Source organism: Panthera uncia, chromosome A2 (assembly GCF_023721935.1).
Source record: "Panthera uncia isolate 11264 chromosome A2, Puncia_PCG_1.0, whole genome shotgun sequence".
Lineage (NCBI taxonomy): Eukaryota > Metazoa > Chordata > Mammalia > Carnivora > Felidae > Panthera > Panthera uncia.
Window position 1 is genome coordinate 160,595,190 of NC_064816.1, and position 15,435 is coordinate 160,610,624.

At 56.2% G+C, this 15,435-nt stretch overlaps 1 protein-coding gene across 4 annotated transcripts in view; it reads left to right on the forward strand.

The window, feature by feature from the left end:
• The window catches only part of RBM33 (RNA binding motif protein 33), a 134,657-nt gene extending 125,888 nt beyond the window's left edge, over window positions 1–8,769 (forward strand). For all 4 annotated transcript variants that reach the window (XM_049642157.1, XM_049642158.1, XM_049642159.1 and 1 more), the window contains 2 exons: window positions 1,866–1,954; window positions 2,295–8,769. In XM_049642157.1, coding sequence (XP_049498114.1) covers window positions 1,866–1,954; window positions 2,295–2,343 — 138 coding nt within the window. In that variant the 3' untranslated portion in view covers window positions 2,344–8,769. The remainder of the gene's footprint in view (window positions 1–1,865; window positions 1,955–2,294) is intronic.
• Window positions 8,770–15,435: the final 6,666 nt, after the last annotated feature.

Below are 15,435 nucleotides of genomic sequence, written 5' to 3' on the forward strand. Positions count from 1 at the left end.
TGAGCGGATGCTTTGGAACCCATTGCAGCGTGCGGCACAGAACAGGCGCGAGCGGGTGGAGGAGGCTGGCCGCTCGGAAGAGAAAGTAGGTCTCTGTGCAGGACTTGTAGGGAGTCCCCGGGGCCAGAGGGGCCACAGTGCCGAGCGCGTCTCCAGGGAAGAGAAGTCACCTGCGTTCGTCCCAGACCAACTACGGCGTTTTGCCGGTGCTCTTAACCCTAGGTGGAACCCTCTAGAAAACCCTGCTTCTGCTTTTATACCCCAGATGAGAGCAGTCTCGTGTTGTCCTGAGCTCGCTGCCTGTGCTCCTGCTGGGTTGGGGGTCCCCACCACCCGCTTGCTGCTCCTCGGCCGCGTGGTCCGCGTGCTCACCTTCCCACCGTGTCATTTGGAGACTTGAGACCGTTCATTTCTTTGTAAACACTGAAAGGTGACTTTTGGGAAAGTGGGTGTTCCATAGAGCTCCCCTAGTTGTGTTGACCGATAGATGTCGTGTGGGTATTAAAACGGAGACTTTTCACTTCGCGTACGGTATACCTTTTTGAGTGTTTTTGTGTTCCCACCGTAGATCTTTGATAAATGCTTTACAATTAAACAGCCACATATGCCGCCACTTTTCAGGGTCCCGTGCCTCCATCAGCTGTGTTTTCCGGCTGTCCTACTTCGCTAGACAGCATCTAGACAGGGTGGGTGGCGGCCCCCGCGTCGATTCCTGCTGTGAGCGGGGTCCCGCCTTGGCCGCTATGCGCCTCGCTCTCGGCAGAGCGCCCGGACAGTGTGCAGGACTGCGTGCGGCACCGCAGGCTTGAGAACGATCGGGCCCTTGAGAGTGGGACCGGCTGAGAGACCACACAGGTGGTCTCCTCTGACCTGGGCCTCCCGGATCCTCAGATCCTAAACCCCTTGTCCCTCAGGGCAAGCTGGGGACCCACGTGTGAGTCCCCTCTGTCCAGCACCTTCCTTTCAGACGTGTAAGATTCTCTCTTCACTCGATGGATCCTTTCTGTCTGTCTTCTTCACGAAAGGGTGTGGTTTTCAGCGCAAAGAGTAGCGGCCTCTGGAATGGTTGCCTTGGCTCCGAAGGTTTCATTGAAGATGTCACTTAGTAATCGAGTGTCTAAGTACAGAATGTGATCAGACTGTGCTGACAGCCGCCACTGGCGAAGCTGTCCCTTGCTGTGGGTAGCTGGAGGTGTGAAAGCCTCCTTGGTTTACCCCAGTGGTAATTGTGGGGTCCCCCTGCAAAACAGCAGTTTCCTCCTGTGTGATGTAATACTGCTTTAAAAAAAAAAATCAGTGAGGGTCTCATAGAAAATTGTGTGGCAGGAAGGTGTGCAAACGGGGGGTGACTCTCCAGAAGTGTGTGTCATTGGGCCTCACAGGGAGGGTTGAGGGAGAAGATTGAGTGACTCATGTGGCCGGATGATGCCAGATCCTGACACCAGACTGGGGGGTGGCGGGGGGGTACACTCATGGGAATGGCTTTTGGGGACAGATTCTCTGGATCAGGGAGGAAAAATTGCTAGGGAGATAGTTTCCTTTAGTGATCCAAGTGTCAGCCTGGACTCGTATTTTATATTAAAGCTGATGTATAAATATGCTGGGTTTTGTTTTAAGCATATACAACATGAAATTAAAGTGTTTCTCAGGGCGCCTGGGTGGCTCAGTGGGTTGAGCATCTAACTCTTGATTTGGGTTCAGGTCATGATCTCAGGGCTGTGGGATCGGGTCCCGCCTCTGGCTTTGTGCCGAGCGTGGAGTCTGCTCAAGATTCTTTCTCCCTCTGCCCCTCTCCCCCCTCTCACTCTCTAAAATTTAAAAAAAAAAATTTTTTTTTTAATATTTCTCTGTTTTTTTCCCTCTAGAGTTTACAGATGCTTCCCCAGCAACGGAAAGCCATAGCTAAGTTCAAGGAACCGGCTCATGCGTTAGCATTTCAGCAGAAATTCCACAGGTAGCCTGGATATTCCGTGGTCGGGGTGACGGTGGGAGCGGGCGGGAGAGCCTCCCCGCTGTGGTTTGCTCTCCAGCAAAGCAGCCGTGGTTTCACACGTGTGTGCGCCCACCTGCTGTGGTAGAAACGCGCCAGTAATGCGTGCCGAGCGCAGACAGCGTGCCCTTCCCCTCGTGCAGTGTGGGGCATTGGCTCCCGGGTTTTGCGTTGATCTGTGTCTGCATTTTTATGGAGTTGTCATCTGTCGGGACCTACTATCCTAGTTTTCCCATACCTTGGCGACCTGACCGCTCATCTGTGGCGCTCGGTCGGCGTTGACTGTTTCTTTCCCTCTCCGCAGGCACATGATAGATTTGTCCCACATAAACGTGGCCCTGATTGTTGAGTGATCTCTAGCAGGAGCCGCCGACCCGACACGGAACACTCGCTGTGGGATTTCTTCAGGGAAGCCGCGGCGCACACCCCCACGAGCACGGCCTCTCCGCGCACAGTCTTGCGTAACTGTTGTCCGGAGAGCGGCCGGCCCGGCGTGGACTCCAGCAGAGCCGGACTTGGGGATGTGGCGGCCTGGGCTCCGGTGTTACACGCTCCCCGTTCTGTTGTCACCACAGAGAACTACACTTTCTGGTTTCTTTTGTTTTCAAAGTGCTTACGATGCATGTAGCCCTTGTTCTTCGTGATCGTGCTGTGTGACCGATCACAGTGACTTAGGTTCAGGAAGGGACGTTAGCGCCACAAATTCTGAGTAGTTTCCACAGCAAAGAACACTTGATAATGGTTGCACCCATCTTCAGTGCAGGCTAGACAAGGGTCTTCCCAGCCGAGCGGAACCGCGCTGTCCTCTCAGAAAGCCCTCACGAGGCTCTTGGAAGCACGTAGATTAAAATTTGGGTGATGGTGACGGGCAGCCGCGTGTCCTGGAAAGCAGGACGTGAGGGCGGTTGGGAGTGATGCCCATTGTGTGGCAGATTCTGCTTCTTGTAAATACTCCAGAAGCACCAGCTGCGTGTTCCTAGTCGCGGAGGGGACTCCCCACCCCTCTGTGCACTCTTCCCCAGTAAGGCAGCAGTCCTGGCAGGCCCCGCCGTGTCTCCCTGGGCCTAGAGAGGGCGCCTGTGGCGCCGTCACCTCGCAGCCCTTCCGGAGCCCCGCCAGGTGGGTCGTGTTGCACATCTACCCCGTGAGGCAGAGGCAGGGGGACTCGGCCCGGCCCCGTGTGGTTTGTTCCTCTTTGTAAATGTGGCCCGAAGCAGCATATTCGTGTCCCTGGCTCTGTGACATACAACATTCTTCGGGAACTTGGTTATCATTGCTCTGATTTACGTGGTTTTTTTTTTTTGTTTTCTTTTTTTGTGAAGGCCTTTTGAGTAGGGCTGTGCTGCCCTTGAGCAGTATGTGCTGGCGAGTTGCCCCTCGTGGGGTGTGGTGTGAGGGATGGCTGTCCTCCCCAGACGGTGCAGCCCAAAGTGAAATTGAAATGTGTTCATGTGGCCCCGAACCTGCTTGAGGAGTTCTGGGTAGGCTCGTTTAGGTGAGACTCTTCCTTCCCGTAAAGCAACGTTTAGTACAGTTCATTCCGGTCAAGTCTTTAAAAAAGTGCCTTATTGTATTTCTGCTCAAGAACGAGTTTCACCGTTTGGGGTTTATACTAACGTGGACCTGAACTGTTTGAGCAAGTAACAGATGCTAAGGCATACTCAGACTTTTTAGCTGTGTTTTGTACCTGAGATTTCACGGCAGGTTTAGTCATAGAATTAGAGGAAATAGGAGCCTGCCGCCTCCAGATGCCACCGGTCAGCCCCGCGGGGACCAGCTCGAAGCCCCGGAGCCCCCCGCCGCCAGGCACCCTCCCTCCTCTGAGCCTTCGCGTGGGGGCTGGGACCCAGGCCGCGTGAGCCTGTGTCGTGTTTGCACAGGTGAAATTTTATATTTTTTGCAACTTCAGTTGCCCGAACTGGAGGGGAGTGTTCAGACCCCGTGAGGCTTTCTGTGGCGAGGGTTCTAAGTGGCATCCCGCGATAGGAGGAGGCCTGGAGGATGAAGGTGGGTGTCGGCGGCTGCTTTTCAGAAGGTGTAGGTGCCAGGAAGCGAACGGGCACTCCCGGGGTGCACCCCCCAGCTGAGGCGCCTGGCCGCCTTGTTCCAGAAAGCCCCTGACTCAGCTGTGCCAGGCCTGCCGTGGTGCTCCAGGGGAGGGTCCGCACAGTCCGTGCCCTGTCCCTACCCTCGGTCGACACGCACGTCCTGTCCGCTATTGTCACAGGGAGAGACGGATGTGTTCGTGTGTTTAAAAGCGTAGTTTATTTGGCTCAGTCCACAGAGAGCTGCGTTGAAGCAACGAGCTTGACAGCCTGCTAGTTATGACACATCCAGACCCCTTGCCGGTGCCGGGCAGTGGGAAGGCTTTCAGTTGACGGACTTGCTTTTTATCACCAAGAACCAACTGATGCAATAAAACGAGCTTAAAAATTTTTTACCATTTTCTGAAATAGTCTGAGTGTGCCGTATTGTCTCTGGAAAGTAGGCACATAACAAAGAGCTTTTTCCCTAGTTAGTGATGAGAAGTCATCAGTCCTGCGTGGGCACCGCTGTTCAAGACCTGGTGGTGACATTAAGGTCTGCTTTTGGCCTTGTCCGAGGACGATTCGGGCGCCATGGGACATGTGTGTCTGTTAACTGTCTACACACATGAGCCTTCTCTTGATGTGGTGTTCTTGAAAGCCTTTGGCTGCGGGGAGCTGGGCCTTCGTAAAGCCCTGGTTAGAATGGCCCCGTGCGCCCGGCCGTTGGCAGTGGCCGCAGTTAGTGCCGGCCGGCCCGGAGCAGAGGCTTGGTTTCCTTCAAGGGAGCTGCGGAAGGGAAAGAAGCAGAATTAGAAAGTAACGTTATTTCCATTCTCGGTGCGCTTTTCGCAGTGAAATCAGACCACCATAAGCCGAACCCTTTTGGAAGATCTGTTGCAACCATTATCTTTGTTCTTTATTTATCATGCATTTAAAATGACATGCAGAAGCATTTAACGTACTATGTAAATATGGACCTTTTAAAATTAAAATGTTAATTGGAAACGCTTTCAATTCAGCAACAGTCTTAGCTATTTGTTAGTTCTTTTGTGTTGTCTTTCCAAAGTTAAATGGATACCGTTCCATAATTGTTGATGTGTCTGTGTGTATATCCGATTTTTATAAAGATGGTAGTTAAGTCACTACATGTATCCTGACCTGTGTATTATTTGTTTCCAAATCCAGGAAGCTTAAAGTCAGTAAATACCGCTGTATCGCGTAAGGTAAATACAGTAGGTGACTATGTGGACCCAAGGTACCTTTTCCTTTTACATTGTCTTGTTTTGATTTTGTGCTGTAACATAAGATCACTTAGCCGCTTATCTGAGCATAACCTTGCATTACCGTTGGTCTGGCCACTTTTGTTAAGTCCTTATACTGATAATTCTAAGGGAGAAATCCTGTCTCTTTTTACCAGAACAAATGTTGAGGGTCCCCCCTCTTTCTGGACAGGCAGCGTCCTACGTAGGTGTCTGTGCCCTTCCCAGTGGGGAGCGGGCAGGGTGGCGGGGGGGGGGGGGGGGGGGGCTTCATCATGACTACTTTTTATTTGAGTCGTTCTTCTCTTGATTTGTAACAACCCTGGATAAACCGTTGTTTACGCCCGGTTCTGTAGCGTTGCTAAGTTGTGACAGAGCTTGGATCCTGCGCCCAGGGGGCTTTTTTCAAAGAGCGTTTTGCTTAATTTGTAAACGGAAGACTGTTGCTGGAGGAGATTGGGAGAGGTGTCTCGGGTGGAGGGGAGAGGGGAGCAGGGGGCCTGGGACCGGGAAGAGAATTTTGCAGAATGAAGGAGTTGTACAAAGTATAATGAACTTCTCACACACTGACTCTTTTCAGAGGAGTCAGCTGGTCGAGCCGAGAAGCATGCGGGAGGGTGGGCTCGTGGATGGCTCTCGCTGGGGGACAGGAGGGCACCCGCCCAACAGGGAGGTCACCTTTCCGCGGGAGGGCCTTGAGCCCTTCCTCAGGAGCGGCCCGCGGAGGTACAGAGATGCCCCAAGGCAGGGCCTGGCTCAGAGGGGTTGTTTGCAGAACCTGTCACTTCCGTTCTTGTTTTCTTAAATTTTCTTTCGGCTTGTTGTGGTTTTTTGTTTTGTTCTTTTCTTTGTTTTCTTTTTTTCTTTTTTTGCTGTCTTTGTTTTTAATTTCTTTGTTATTTAATTGAAGGTAAGCTCCACGCGCTTCTAGACCACTGGACTGACAGGGACCCTGTTGCGGGCGGTTGGGTTCTGGTGGAGGTCTGGTGCCCAATGCCCGGCGCGCTCCCCGCTCGGTTCCCTAGAGAGCCCGCGTGTCCGCCTGTCAAGAAATGCATCCCCAGTCGGGCCGGTGCTGCCCTCAGCAGATGGCTCTGGGCTCCTTTGCTGTCATACTGGCCTGCTCAGAGTCATTTTTAATTTCCCCTCCCTTCCTGCTTGTAGGATTGTTCTGGCTTCACATATTCACTGTTAGACCTGATTTTATTTCCCTGTAGTCAGGTTGAGTGCCCCCCCACCCTTGTCTGTTTATTTGGTGTTGGGGGTGGGGGGGCTTGTGAAAGGTAGCCTTGGTTCTTTACCAATTTTTAAGAGACTTTATTCTAAAAGGGAATCCCTGACGGGTGGGGCGGATGATCGCTGCCGGGTGGGCAGACAGCCCTGTCCGCCCCCCCCCCCCCCGAAGGAAGCCACAGGAGCTGAGATCGCTTAGGGGAAAGTGTAGGTATTTTACTGTATTTAATGAGCATTTCAATTAACCTTTTCACCTATTTTTAAAACTTGTGAATGGAGTGTTATTTTGGACATTGGTAAATATGAACTCTCCAAAGGCGGTTAGCCTTGATTTACTGCTAAATCCTAAGGATTATTGTGTAAGGTTTTTTTGCAACCTATTTAATCTTCATCATTTAAAGCGCCCGTGGTTTTGTGTCCTAGAACCAAAGCAGAACTCGCTGATTCATATTGGATCCCAGGTATACCTTCTTCTGGTAGCGTATGGTTGGGAAGGATCATTGGTTTTACACGCTGTAACCTGCCTTTTCTAGAGAATGTTTTTAAAACTCTTAACTCTCTCTCCCCTGTGCCGGGTTTTGGTAGGAAGGCTTCTCGTCAGGACAGGCAGGTAGAGCAGGCGTCTTCAGTGAGGACTTTTTTCCCTTTTATTTCTGACCAACTAAAATGTAAAAAGACCGTGTTGGTGTTTTGCTGTGTTTTATTTTACTGATTTTAAAACGTACCTAGAAAAATACAGGCCCTTTAAAAAGAAACAACGTACCTTTAAATTCTGAGTACGTGGCACAGACTGGACAGGTACGCTATTTTTTAATATATTCTGTATTTAGTGGTTTTATATACTCTAGAGAGTAGACCTTGACATTCTTGCAGCATGCTTTCTTTTCAACTACTTTTTATCTTAAGGGCACACGTAGTGGAAGCTGATTTTTAAAGGCCTGTTTACATTTCATACACTCTGCAGCGTTGTCTTAGACCATATGATTTAGGGGTTTCTAACCACACACACAGCGCACTCACACCCTCAGCCGAGAGCTAGTGGACCGTTTGGTTTTCTTGTAATTCGTCTTTGCTTTTCGCAGGCATGGGGGCCAGGAGTGCTTTTCCTCTGTGAGGATTCTAACTCTCCGTCTTCGCCTTTGATGCCACCCTTTAATTTTCAGGTTCGACAGCAGCCCAGCCCGCAACCTTTGCATTCCGAGCGGGTTCCCTGTGTGGGGCGTCTCTGTCCTTTTGTGGCGTTGCCGCCCCCCACCCCCTCCCCGGGGGCTCCGGAGCAGCGGCCTCCTGCCTCCCCCCCCCCCCCACCCCCCTTTCCTGTTCTCTTGCACCTTCCTCGCCCAAACCCCTCTAGCGGCCACCACAGGGAGCTTCTTCCCCATTCTGGAAAATCACTTTCTCCGCCTTCGTCCTCTCTGGATGTCCTCACCCTCCTCCTACCCACCTGCCTTTGGCCACGGACCTGTCCTTTGCTGACGGTGCTCTATTCTTACTCCTCTGTCTGCTCTTAACGTTTAGAATTCCTCCTTGGGGGTGGGGGTGCGAGGCGGCCGTGAACATTTTTGCACGGCGTTGGCGTTCGACTGCGTCACCCCCTTTGCTTTGACAGGTTTTCCCTCCCGCTTTGTTCCTGCAGGTCTCTGCTGGAGAGAATAACGTCCGGATTCTGTTACTTTGCAGTGTGACCTTGCGGGAGCGTGTGGCGCCCCGCGATGCCGGCGTCCTGCCGCCCGCGGGGAGCGTGCGATTAACCACCCCTTTGTTTTCACCCCTGCTTTTACAGGACCTCTTGTGCATGAGTCAGTGTTAGTTGTAGCGCGCCCATTTTTCCACTGGAAGCGGCGGCCCGTTTGACCCCGTGTCACTGCTCCCGCTGTGATCCTTCCTAACCGTAATGCGCACGCGCTGCCGAGCTGGCCCGCGCCAGCTCCCGGGTGGAGCCTGACGCTGTGTCTGTCGGGAGTGCGTTGGGAGTTCAGAGACCGGCTCGCGACCGAGTTGCTTCCCTGTGGGTTGGCCTGCCTCACGTGTTCTGCCCGACACTGCACTTGCCCTTGTGGGGAAGGACGTCGCCTCGCTTTGCCCCGTCTCGCTGTGCGCTGATCACTGTGACGCTTTATCAGGAATCTGTGTGAGGAACACTGGTGACATGGTTGGAAAAATGTATTGTGTGTATCATTTGTGTGACTCCGTACGGAGGCGTGTCTCGAACTGTGTTGTAATTGGAAAGATGTGTTAATAAACTGCCTCGCGGCCTCTGCTTTGGTGCTCCGGTGTCTCCTTTGCCTCGCCGCCCGCGCCTGGTCCGTCCCGCGTCCCCGCCGTGCGGACGGCCAGCCTTCGGCCCTCCCGCGGGAGACCGGGCTGGTGTTTCCCCCGAGGAGTGGGGGTGTCCCCAGCGCCACGCGCGCCCCCTCTGCTGCAGGCATCGGCTGGGAAACAGGATCTTGCCAGCGGACCCACGGGAGGGTCCGAGGGTCCGAGGGTCCGGCTTGTCCTCACCCCACACTCTGTGGTCCGCAGGAGTCGGAACAGACTCGACAAAAACAAACAGCTTGTTTGGCTCTATTGGAAGTTTGGAAGGGGGGGTATTTTCTTTTTACGTTTTTCAAAAAAAATTTTAACGTTTATTTATTTTTGAGAGACCGAGATAGAGCACAAGCAGGGGAGGGGCAGAGAGACACACACACACACACACACACACACACACACACACACAGAATCCGAAGCGGGCTCCAGGCTCCGAGCTGTCAGCACGGAGCCCGACCGACGTGGGGCTCAAACCCACAAACCGTGAGGTCATGACCTGAGCCAGAGTTGGATGCCCGACCAACCGAGCCACCCCCCCCCCCCTTTTTACATTTTTTAAACCATTATGAATGATTTTTACATCTCTTCAACATTGGTGCTCCGATGCTAATCATTAACACCCAGGGTGGAGGTTACCGGTCACCCCCAGGATGATGCCTGTGACACTCTGGTTTGGGGTCCCCCAATGCACATTGTTGGGCATCCATTTTCCATCGAATGCGTCATCCGAGTTTTCCATGTTGCTACGAATTGCTCCGAATTCCTGGTCTGAAAACGGGGTACTTGTAAAATATCCCCCCACCCCGCCGGTTTGGAGAAGGAACACCTCCCCCCCCCCTCCAACCCCGCCCCCACCTCCGCCCCCACCCCTGGCTGGGCTGGGACAGGCCAGGCTCTCCCTGGCGGGGGCCCTGCACTAGAGTCTCGTGGGATTCTGGCGGGTGGCATTGGCACCACTCCTCGCCTGTTGAGACCCACCTTTCTGGTCTGTGGGGAGGGGGCTTACCTTGTGATGAAGGAGCAAAATGGTACTGGTGACCCGTGACACCGTGCCGGCTCTGTCAGCCCCTCAAGTTGGCCGAGGTCTTCGTGCCCTTCCTGGGACACAAGAAAACGGCCGGTGTCCCTCTTAGAGGGACCGTCCCTCTCCAGCCGGGACCACCTGCTGCGGGACTTCAGGTCTAGGTCCTTTCTCTGGTTTCCCCTCCGCGTGGGACCTACTCGAGTTCCAGTGACGAAGGCCAGGCACGGAACGGATGGACGCGGTGTCCCCACAGGCAGGTGCGGGGGCAGGTGGGCGACGGGGGACGGGGGTTGGGGAGGGAGGGAGGGCGGCGGAAGGGCCTTGGCTCCTGCCCGAGCACCAGCCAGGCCTCGCTGACAAAAGTGTTACCTCTGAAGACACCTAGGGACGGACTTTATCACCGTTCTCCCGGATGGGAGGGATGCGTGGGAGGAGGCCCGAGTTTGGTTCTGGGTGAAAAGGAAAGGTAAGCGAAGAGGCAAACTTGCGGGAAACGGGAGGAAGGGACAGCACAGGTCCGCATGTTTGATTAATTTCTCAGATCTGACTTCCTGGAGTTTTTAAGCCCAAATCAGAATCTGAGGAGGCAAAAACCATTTTTTTTTCCATTTTAATCCGTATCCTGTGGGTACGTTGTTCTTTGTCTGAAAGCTGGCGTCTGCTGTGAGGGGCGGGAGCCCTGCATGGAAACCTCTAGGCGCGGGTGGGCGGTGGGCTCCCCGGACCCGGGAGACGCCGGGCAAAAGGGCGCTCCTCCCGAGAAAGTTTCCGGCTCTACACTTGGTCGCCCGGGGAGGGTGTTTGTGCCGGGGAGGCCACGGGTGGGGTGTCACCGATGTCTGGAATTCAGGGTGCGTGGGGAGTGCCAGCGGGCCTGGGGTTGGGGGCCCGGGGGCGGCTCTGAGCCGAAGGAGTGATGGAACCCAGGTCAGCAGGTGGGCGGGACAGGGGGGTCGGCAGTGGGGGACCAGCGTTGGTGCAGGGGGCGCTGGGGAGGGGAACTGGGGGGGGCGGTGCAGCGGGGGTGCAGTCAGGGGATGAGAGGCCGGCCCGGGGGGCTGCACAGAGAAACCCCACCTGAGCTCGGGAGGTGGTGCCGTGGGAGGGGCTGCGCTGGGCCCGCACCCTCCTCCCGCGAGTCCCCGATGGTGCCGGGCTCCTGGGCCAGCAGCCGGCTCGGGGACCCCCGCCGCTCCCGAGGAGGCCCCTCGGCCTGCTTGCCCAGCTGGAGGGTCCGCAGGCCGGGAACACGGCTGCCTTTCGCCCTTGCCGCCCGATGGCCTCGGGCTCTGGGGTGACCCAGAGGTGGCCCTCCTCTGTCCTCCGGGAACCTGGCCTGAGCCCCACATCCCTGCGGGAAGCGGAGGTGAGACGGTAGCACCCCGCTCCCCACCCGGGCTGCCGTCTGTGGAGGCTCAGGCCTCCCCACTGGCCGACCCGGCTCGCTTCCTTCTCCATTACTTCCGTCATTTCCGCAATACAGTCTTCTTTTAAAAAATATACTTTTGTACATTTTTGATTTTAGCGAAAGTGCATGATCGGGGAGGGGGGCAGCGGGAGAGAGGGAGAGCAAGAGAGAGAGGCTCTCAAGCAGGCTCCACGCCTAGCATGGAGCCCGACGTGGACCTCGATCTCACAACCCTGCGATCTTGACCTGAGCTGAAATCGAGTCGGACGCTCAACCAACTGAGCCACTCAAGGCACCCCTACAACGGGGTCCCTGCGAGATGGGGACCCCCTCTCCCCCTCCCCCTTGTGAGCTGTCCAGGCCCAGGCCCCCTGCTGACATTGTCATTGCCAGGAAGCAGCCCGGTGGGTGGCCGTGCGTCTCAGGGCTGTGCGCCTCCTGGGACCCCTGCTGTCCCCGGGCTCGAGGCCCGCGATCCTTCTCCCTCTGCAGGGCCCCCCCTTCAGCACCCCCTCGCCCTTCTCGCCCAAGATCCGTCTTCTGGGGTCACTGCTGACCATCTCCTTGACAGCCTTCCATTTTCTTTTCCCCTGGAACTGGTGCTCGTCTGAAAACTCTGAGTCCCCATGATCCTGGGCTTGCATTGCAGCTGGAGGCCAGAGTTGGACACATAGGCAACCGTGCGGCCTGGCCTGCTTTGAGCTCTGATGGCCCCGAGGGCTGCCGGGAGATCCTCCGTTGCCGTCAGGCTCCCGGGGAGTGTTTCCTGTCTGCTGTCCACACTGTCGACGGCGTCCCCTCTGCTCTTTCTCAGACACCCCGTGGCCTCCCCACGCGTTACTCCCAACAGGAGAGCTCAGGGAAGGGCGTCCCCGCCACCGCAGGCCGGCCCCCCCACCGGTACTGCACCCCCTTCTCCCGCCTGCTGAACACCGGCTCCCCAGAAGTCTCTTCTCCTGAAGGTTTCCTTCCGAGGCGGACCTGTCCCGCGTGCGAACCAACATGCGGTCAGAGCCTCCCTGCGCTTCGTGACCACCTTCAGCTGCTTGCACGATGCTGTCCCGCTTTGTGCGAAACTCACTGAAAAAGCTGTCTTTCTTTTCTTCTGTCTCCCATGTTCTCTCTTAACATCTCTCTTGAGGGGCGCCTGGGTGGCTCAGTCAGTTTAGCGTCCAACTTACGACGGGTCATGATCTCACGGTTCGTGGGTTCGAGCCCCGCGTCGGGCTCTGTGCGGACAGCTCGGAGCCCGGAGCCTGCTTTGGATTCTGTGTCTCCCTCTCTCTCTGCCCCTCCCCGCCCCATCTCTTTCTCTATCTCTCAAAAATAAACATTTAAAAAGAATTTAAAAAAATAAAATCTCTCTTGAATCCACACCAGGCTGGTTTTTGAACCCAGCCCAGGTCGGGCGGCTGCGTTCCTCCCCCCGGTCGCTCCCGACAGGACCCCAGGCGGTCCCAGGGCTCTAAAGGTCAGCTGCAGGCCGGCGAGTCCCCCACTCGACCCTGCCCCGCAACTCCCCTGAACGGGGCTCCAACCTCCCTTTCTGCTTGGGTGCCTAGCAGGCGTTTCGGACTCCCTGCCGAGCTCCGAGCCCCGGGTCCTTCCCTCAGTCTCCCCCCATCCCAGTAGATGGCAGCCCCTTCCTTAAGGACGCCCCAGCCCCAGGCTTCGGGGTCAGCGGCACCGCCTACTAACAAGCACACCGGTTTGCCGGGCCATCCCGGTCTTCCAAGAGCGTCTAGAATCTCCCGGCTCCGCCGAGACCACCCTGGCGAAAGCCACCGAAGCCTCCCACGCGGGGGCTGAGCCAGCCTCCACGGGGCTTCCCGTGTCCTCCCTGCCCTCCTGCTCTCAGGCACCAGACGTCAGCCGGAAGGATCCCGTAAAATACAAGATCACTGCGTTCGGGGCGCTCCGGAGGCCTCTCGTCTCACTTGGATAAAATAAAAATGCCTAAAAGGCACAGCACGGGGACCGCCATCGACGGCACCGCAGGGGCGCCGGTGGCGGCAGGTGCCCGTGCGAGGAGCAGGTCGCAAGGTGCAGGCTTGTCCGGGGGCTGCTGGGGGTGCCCCGGGCCGGCCTAGCCCGCTGTCCCCTGGACTGCAGCAGCTGATGAACCGCAGTCCCCCTGCACCCCTGGCGCCCACCCCCCCCTCCCCCTGCATCCCCCGACTCCGGGGTGGGACAGGACTCTCTCTGTGCTGCCCTCCTCGCCTGCTCCCGCTCCCTCCCGAGGAACCAAGCCGCCTGCCTGGCCGCCTCCACTGGGGCTCGTCCTGGTTGCTCGCTTCTCAGAACGTCCGGTGATCTTGGGCTGGACAGGACATTTTGGACGCCTCATTTCGCGAGTCCTGCAAGCAGCCGATCTCCTGGAGGGTTAGCCTGGCCCTTCCGACACTTGATTCTCAGCCCGGTTTGGCCAGCTCTTGGGAAGGCCTTGCTCTGGTGTCCTGGCCCCCGCGGCTGGCCACCTCTCCTAACGCCCCGCCGGCCGTCCCCATGGCGCCAGGCCCCGGACACACGCAGCTTCGTGGAAAGCCGAGATTTCCGGGCACCCTCTGCGAGTTTCTGGGGTCCCCTCCACGTGTGGCCCCAGCCGCTCCCGCGGCCCCAGAAGCCCGCCGCCCTCCACTCGGGCCCCATCCTCGAGCACTGAGCTCTGGAACGTTCCTCCGGGCACGCAGCCCGGGTGACCCTGGAGCTGGTGGTGTGCGACGGCAGCCACACCTGTTCCCGGAGGCGGGCTCCCCGGGCGCAGTCACCGTGTCGTGGCTGGAAGTGGACGTCCTGGCCTGTCCTGTGGCCTCCATAGGCTTCGCTACCACCCGCCACATGGTCATTTATCCATTTTGTGGCTCATGCCTCCCTTCACCCTGTAAGTAAGTAAACCGGGGGCGGGAAGGGAATTAACTGTGCCTGTTTTTTTCCTGTCGTGTCCAGGGGCCCGGAGCTGTGTGTGGCGCCCAGGGGCACTCGGGTCACTGCCCGCTGACTCAGGTCAGCCCCGGCTCCCCACGCGCTGCTGCGAGAGCGGTTTCCACCTGCCCGTGGGCCGCGCCCCACCTGGGGACCACAGACCCCCGGGAAAGACTTTTTTTGTCCAGTCTGCAGGGGGGTGGGGTGCTGAGCATCGGGTGAGGGGAGAAGCTTCGGGGCTCCTTGGAATCCAGCTGTCACAGCAGCACGCAGCAGTGAGCAGCACACGGATGGGGCACGCGTGACGACAAGGGACAGAGCCCGAGCTCTGTCCCCACCGCGGACCACCTGGTCCGCCCGGGGCGCCAAGCGGATGGAGGTGTCCAGAAACCGACGTGGCTGGAGGCCGGCCGCCCAGCTGTGGCTCCTTCAACAGAAAGCAGCTGTGTCTGGTGACCCCGGCGGGGGTGCGGGGGGGGTGGGGGGAGGCGGGCGGGGACCTCCAGCCTCACGCGGCTCTGCTGGATTTCTTGGTGGCTCGACTGTCAGCCCCAGGCTTTACCCAGGCTGCGGGTCACAAGATACACGCGTCTTTTTGAGAAAAATCTTGAAGTTTATTTATTTATTCCGAGAGAGAGAGAAAGAAGGCGTGAGGGTACGCGTGAGCGGAGAAGGAGCAGAAAAAAGAGAGAGTCCCAAGCGGGCTCTGCACGGTCGGCACGGAGCCCAGGGCGGGGCTCGAACCCACGAACTGCGAGACCTGAGTCGAAATCAAGAGTCAGATGCTTAACCGACTGAGCCACCCAGGCGCCCCCTGTACATATTTTGAATATCTGTATGTAAATAAATAAATGTTCACATCGACTTTATAAGATATGGCATTATGGTTCCTGGTCCTCCTTCCTTCCTTCCCTCCTCCCTTCTTTCTTCTTTCTTTCTTTCTTTCTCTTCTCTCTTTCTCTTCTTTCTTTGCTTTTTCTCTTCTTTTTTTTTTCTTTCTCTTTCTTGTCTTTCCTTCTTTCTCTTTCTTTTTCTTTCTCTTCTTTCTTCCTTTCCTTCCTTCTTTCTTTCTTTCTTTCTCTCTTTTCTTTCTTTTCTTTCTTTCTTCCTCTTCTTTCTTTCTCTTCTTTCTTTTTTCTTTTTTTTAAAAAAAAATTTTTTTTAACGGTTATTTATTTTTGAGACAGAGAGAGACAGAGCATGAACAGGGGAGGTGCAGAGAGAGAGGGAGACACAGAATCTGAAACAGGCTCCAGGCTCTG